General features: G+C 33.8%; 1 protein-coding gene across 1 annotated transcript; it reads right to left on the minus strand.

Moving 5' to 3' along the window:
• Positions 1-400: 400 nt before the first annotated feature.
• LOC133823449 (DNA polymerase delta small subunit) lies at positions 401-4,458 on the minus strand. The gene is made up of 15 exons (XM_062256226.1): positions 4,267-4,458; positions 3,833-3,962; positions 3,496-3,602; positions 3,262-3,388; positions 3,049-3,153; positions 2,769-2,884; positions 2,595-2,678; positions 2,206-2,274; positions 2,055-2,126; positions 1,873-1,964; positions 1,667-1,794; positions 1,450-1,551; positions 1,263-1,330; positions 863-942; positions 401-691 (listed from the first exon to the last, which is right to left on the minus strand). Exons 1-14 carry the CDS (start codon positions 4,333-4,335, stop codon positions 883-885), a joined length of 1,329 nt encoding a protein of 442 aa, XP_062112210.1. The 5' UTR covers positions 4,336-4,458; the 3' UTR covers positions 401-691; positions 863-882.
• Between the last annotated feature and the right edge of the window lie 1,773 nt (positions 4,459-6,231).

The raw sequence follows: 6,231 nt of genomic DNA on the forward strand, positions 1-6,231 counted from the left end.
GAACGTGTTTTTCCTGAAAGATTCAACCTCAAAGGTACCCTTTAATTTTCAGATTATATTAACTGCATGAACGAATCTCTAGGGATTGATCTAGTCGACAAAATGCAGCCAACTAAAGATTTTGCAATGTTGACGACACCTTTGCGGATGACTGAGACGTCCAAACCTGTCTCAATCACATCGTCATCATCTTCGTCGATATCCAAGGCGTTGCTTACAGCAGCAAGGTCGTCACCGTTCATGACTAAACAGAGCTAGTTGCTGGAGATAAATTGCTTCGGACCCTTTCTTCCAGTCTCACGCAGACGGAGGCAGAAAGCCAAAATATAGAAGTTTTGAACTATAATTTTGATTATCAGACTTTAATATTGTTTTTTTTTTTTCTTCAGAAAGGAGAAGATTTAGGCAAGAGATATTGAACCACTGAAGACTCGCGAGTATACAATCACAATGAAACATAGTTTGACAAGCAGAATAAATAAAAAACTACATTAAGAACAGAAAATATGTCAATGTAGTACCTTAGCAGTCAAAAACTAAGAAAACTAAGAAAAGAAAACATCATAAGCCTCCTCTTAATAGCGTGTATTGTAAATAACAGATTCAGATGGAAAGCTGGTAGGCTCCATAGATTCATTCCATCCAATCACCCGTGCCTTATCTAACTTTGAAACTTTGTCTACTTCTGAGCCTGAAGTTACCAAAAATTACAGGTTAATTGAATAATTTTTTAGAACCCATTACAACACTGGAGATCGTTTCTCAAAAAGAATAAAATCTTTTCATTTTGCCTACTCCTTTGTTGATCACTTGTTAAGAGAACATTTCTCGAATCAAACTTTGATCAATTTTCAAAACTTACCATAGTAGTTTGGTATGGTATCATGAGATTAATTGAGTCCCAAGAGAGAGAGCATAGGATTCGAGGTTTCTCATGTTTAGCTACAAAACGAGAAAGATTAAAATGCACATTAGTGCTGAATAATAATAATATAAAAAATTTACATCATTTGAGGTCTTAATAAAAATAGCTAAAAAAAAATGTGACCACAATCTCAGATTGTGCCTATAGACTGGTTTACAAATTCAATATGCTAAATCCTACCTGTACTATGAACTACAAACAAGAGGGCCAACAATAATGCAATAAATTTTAGATTGAGGCCAATAGATGATAGTTTCATTCCTTATTAGATTCACACCAAATAAATTAATAATAAATACGAAAATTTTGGGTATGCTATAAAGATAGAACATCTTACCACTACAGCAACTCCTGTCTCACAGAATTTGGGAATGGAAATGAGTCTTACCATCTGGCCTTCAGACCCTACAGTCAAAAAAATAATCAAATGAGAAGCGGAAGTAAAGTACAAATGTAAAATAAATTATATTTCTAATATTTTAGAGAGAGAAAAAATTTACAACAACGAATGTTCAAGAGAATACCTGTTATTAGGCGACTGTCATACTTGTCCTGATTACCAACAAAGTAAACATGAGGACAGCTCTCAATCAGAAAGGGGTCCATATCAGTGAAAGGATAACACCCTGCAAGATAAAATAATAGCTTATGAAATAACCTTTGCAAGGGATGGTATAACATATCTACCATCTAGTGAAAAGGTGGATTGATTGGTCAGCTTTCATTTTTATAAGTTTGTACCAAGAGTATTAGGTGCTGTAGGTGCTAGATGCCTCCACTTCAATGTCCTTTCCATAAACTCAAGTTTATCCTTTGCTTCTGAATACTTCTCAAGATCATCAATATTCTGACCTGATGTTCCAAGGAATCTGAAAATCAAAAGATAATAATGTCAAAGTGAATTCCCTTCAACTCTTACCAAAAGTCAAATTTTATCCATATTTAACCTGATATTGTCGAGGTCAAAACAGTGAGGATTTGGACAAGATCTAAATGTGTTGTACGTTGATGATCCTGGGAAAAGACATCTGTTCAAGGGCTGCAAGAAAAAGAACATCAGCAAGAAAAAAAATTGAGGAAAAAATAAAAAGAAACAGTTTACAGAATCCTAGCATGAACAAACAGCAACCTGTTGTGGCAAGGAAAAGTTAGCAGGGTCATTAAGACCTGGCATGATATCCAAAGGCAAACCTGCAGCAATCTAGCAGAAGTGAAATATAAATATTTCATTTCAAGAATAAGAAAAGGAAGTAGGTTTACACTCAGAAGAACAAAAGAACCTGGGTCAACAAGATATCCAGCTCTTTGATAGGCTCACATAACCTTGATTGATCTTTTGAAGCCAAAGTCTGCAATATATAAATAAAGACCAGAAAAGGTACTGTATTGTAAGCAATTCACTGTAATAAATCTTGACACTATCAAAGACCACAACTGGGAGAAGGTAAAATATGAGAACATAGTAATATAAAACAAAGTGCCAAATTGCATATAAACATTAGGAAGGCCTAGATATACGAGGCACACAACTTACGTTTACCTACATTTTTCTACAGCCGAGTTTATTCAATCCTAACTATAAACATATCTTGTTTTCAATATAGGAAGTTAAATATAACAATTCAAAAATTGGTAAAAATATGTCTAGTACACATCTAACATTCCTCACCTGTCCATTAAGAAGTTCTCGAGGAATTTCAAATGAATTTCCAGCAATTACAACTTGAACTATTTGTGCTGCAATACCTTGTTCCTGTTCATTTTTTAGCTCTAGAAAGTTAGTATGCCAAAAATTTGTCAATTTTTGAGCCACATTAAATTAGATAGACAATATAAAATGAACCTCTTCATCTCCTAGATGTCCAGTAATGTGATCAACAAGAAGCTGAAACTGGAGAGGGTTAGAATTGCCACTTCCAACTCGCAACCCAGATACAAAAACAACATATTTGTCTTCTTCTGCAAGGAGTGAAAACCAATCGTCATATTTCATAGCAACAGTATGACTCAACTGTTTCTTTATTGGCTTGAATTACATGATTCTACTTCTTATGTCCTATCAATGAGAAAAAAAGACCATGCACAGAGTTCTAACAAACATTAGGCAAATTAAGAGATTGTACTTGATTTAAGTGATTTCTCAATTTGTGGAGGTAGGCCAACTTCCAAAACATCTTCAACAACGAAATCACCAGGTCCTGCTTTTCCATGCAAAGCAACAACCACCCCTGTCAAAGTATCATGTTAATCAAAAGTTAACAATTTTAAAAGGCATACCAAATGAAATCAACAAAATATTTCATACTCTATTCTAATACTTTGTTCATGACAATTACCTGTAACATAAACAGGAGGCGAAAGAGCATGGCCACTAAGCTTAACTCTTCCACTTTCATCTTCTAAGACAAGGTAATCATCCGTGTGCATAAAATTATGTACCTTGACAAGTGGGGCAACAGTTCTCTGTAAACAGAAAGATTGCAGACTTTTACTTTCCAAATATTCCATTCTTATTCAAATCCAATGATCATGTATCAAAATATATGCACCAATACAAGCAACAAATATACCTCCTTAGAGTACTCCTCAAGAATTGAAGGTTTGAGTTTCATGTGCTTGTACAAGGTTCCAACAACTATGCATTCCTTCCCCTCTTCTAATTCCAAAACAGTACGTACTGCAAAACTCAACAGGAGAACAAGATTTATGAAAGCCATAGCTCGAACGGATAGCTAAACATCAACAGAACTAAACAGCAGAAACCTACAAAGTAGTAATAAAAATAAAACCCAAATCAAAATAAACATGCAACCACAACGCATATACCAGATTGAAGCAAAAAAAAAAAAAAAACCATTACAACACAACTAAACCTCTTTTGAAATTAGTCTTAGAATTTGCAAGAACCTGGTAAATGAGGTTTCCAATTAGGAGCAAGGGAATAGAGAATAGTCCTCAACATGTGAAGACGGGCAAAGTAAATCTGACTATACTGTTGACCCCTGTACGTCTCTTTCCGAATCTCAAACTTCTCATCCTACATTAATAGTAAAAATTTATTATTATTGTTGTTATTATTATTCAAATTTGCTCAAAATATATTATACACATTACAATTGAAATTGAGAATTGAATTATAAAATTTGTCAACTCTGTTAACTGTAATTGAGGGTTAGATATCTAAGAAACAAAGAGAATGGAAAGAGCATTTGGATTTAGCTCGTAAAGGTCTGAGTTTTTTTTTTCCTTTCTCACTTACCAATTTCCATAGTTCCTCGAGAACCAAACGGAGAGAGATAAAGAGAGAAAATAAAAAAGTAGAGAGAGGAAGTAGTACTGACCGAAGAGTTATAAGATGATTGTTTTCTCTGGAAAGCTTTCTCCGAATCGATTTCCATGGCTTCTTTCATGGCGGGAAACACACATCAGACGAAGCTAAACTCCTCTGCACTCACTGGCCTTTTCGTCGCCTATTTATGTAATCAATTTATACGAATAAAGGAATTTTATTATTTTAATAATTTCCTCGATAAACATGTGGGGATGTAGTTCAAACGGTAGAGTGCTTGCTTTGCATGCGAGAGGTACGTGGTTCGATACCCCGCCTCTCCACTTCTATTTACATTTTTCACTTCATATGCTGCAAAATAGAATTAACTCTCAACATATATCGAAGCTCATATATATATATAATTAGGAAAGAGATTTAGCTTATATTAACCTAGTTAACTAGAAAGTTTACATTTCTGCCGCAACCATACTACTATAGATACAACAAACTATTTATCAACTCATATTTTATAAAACATTAAAATAAATAATGTAAGCCCAAATAAAAGTCTAACATTCTCCTACTTGGGCTACAATAATTTTGTAATACATATATATATTAAAATAATTTTATTTAAAAACAACTCATAAGTTGAGTAACAAGAAAAATATTGTGGTCACTTTTAAAAACAATAGTTCTCTGTTAGTATCTAAAACAATCGGTCCAATTTTAATTATTGATATTGAACTATGATTATCACTTTACTTTCCAATCAACAAAAAATATTCATAATCACAAATACCAAAGTATTAAATCGACATGGTCAATAAGTCTAGTAGTGTGGTAAGAGATTATGTCCAATATGTGATCAATTATATAACATAATCTCTTTATCGGTCCTCATTTCACTGATACCATGATGCCTAATAAATAAGACAGTGAAATAACCAAAGCACTGCTTAATAAATAAGTCAGTGTTATATCATTAACTGTGCATAAAACAGTATGATATTTACGTCATTAAGCAAATAAACTTAAACGACGATAACAACAATATTATGAACTACATGCTTTCAACTCAACATTCTCGAGAATATGACAAAACATAAATGAAAGCATAACTATTCATTGATCAAAAGAAACCAAAAAAACAAACTTTGTAGTTCATAAGTTCAACAAAAAAATTACAAATAATCATAATTCCTGGTGGATAAAAGAAAACTCTCACTAACCAAAAAGATCAAAGGATTCTAAAATGCCCATATCAACAACATGTTTATTAAACAGTGATGCACTTAATCCTTTGGTTAGAGGATCCGCCAACATCAATTCTGTCTTGCAATTCTCTATTATAACATCTCCTTTCTTGACTAGGTCCCTGACAATAAGATACTTGATCTCAATATACTTCGAAGCACCACTGATCTTATTATTTTTGGCAAAGAAAACAGCAGCACTATTATCACAATAGATCAGCATAGGTAAGGAAATAGAATCAACTACTCGTATCTCTGTAATCAGATTCTTTAGCCACACAACTTGCAAGGATGTCCCATAACAAGCTACAAACTCAGCATACATAGTAGATGAAGTAATCAAAGTCTGTTTTACACTTTTCCAAGAAATAGCTTGTAACACCTCAATTTGCTAATAAGGTTTAGGACCTTGATTAGCGTGCCTGGAGGGCAATAAGTGAATTAACATGTTAATATATGAATTTAAATGAATATGTGATTAGAATGCATGTTTAGGTGGTATAAATATGCATGTGGGCCCCGTTTGTCTGTTAGGGGTACAATGGTAATTTTAGCCCGCTGAGGGCATAAATGTGATAATTGTATTATATGATTAGTACCACGTGTGAGTGATGATATTATTGGGATGCACGTGCCGAGACGGTCCTAGGGAGCTAATTAGTTTAAAAGTCACAACAGGATTAAATACCCGGCTCGGGAGGAGCCCAGGGGTATTTTGGGAATTTTATACTTTGAGTTTGTGAGCTAATGGTTAGTGGTGATTGAGTAACTTGAGTGAC

The sequence above is a fragment of the Humulus lupulus genome, chromosome 3 (assembly GCF_963169125.1).
Source record: "Humulus lupulus chromosome 3, drHumLupu1.1, whole genome shotgun sequence".
NCBI lineage: Eukaryota > Viridiplantae > Streptophyta > Magnoliopsida > Rosales > Cannabaceae > Humulus > Humulus lupulus.

Bases quoted from the DNA above. Each gene is read 5' to 3' on its own strand.
- LOC133823449 (XM_062256226.1), bottom strand. From the start codon at position 4,335: ATGAAAGAAGCCATGGAAATCGATTCGGAGAAAGCTTTCCAGAGAAAA. The intron at 2,127-2,205 runs GTTCTTTTGTTC...CACTTCTGCTAG, and splicing joins TGGATATCTTGTTGACCCAG to ATTGCTGCAGGTTTGCCTTT. The intron at 1,552-1,666 runs GTACAAACTTAT...TTTATCTTGCAG, and splicing joins TACAGCACCTAATACTCTTG to GGTGTTATCCTTTCACTGAT.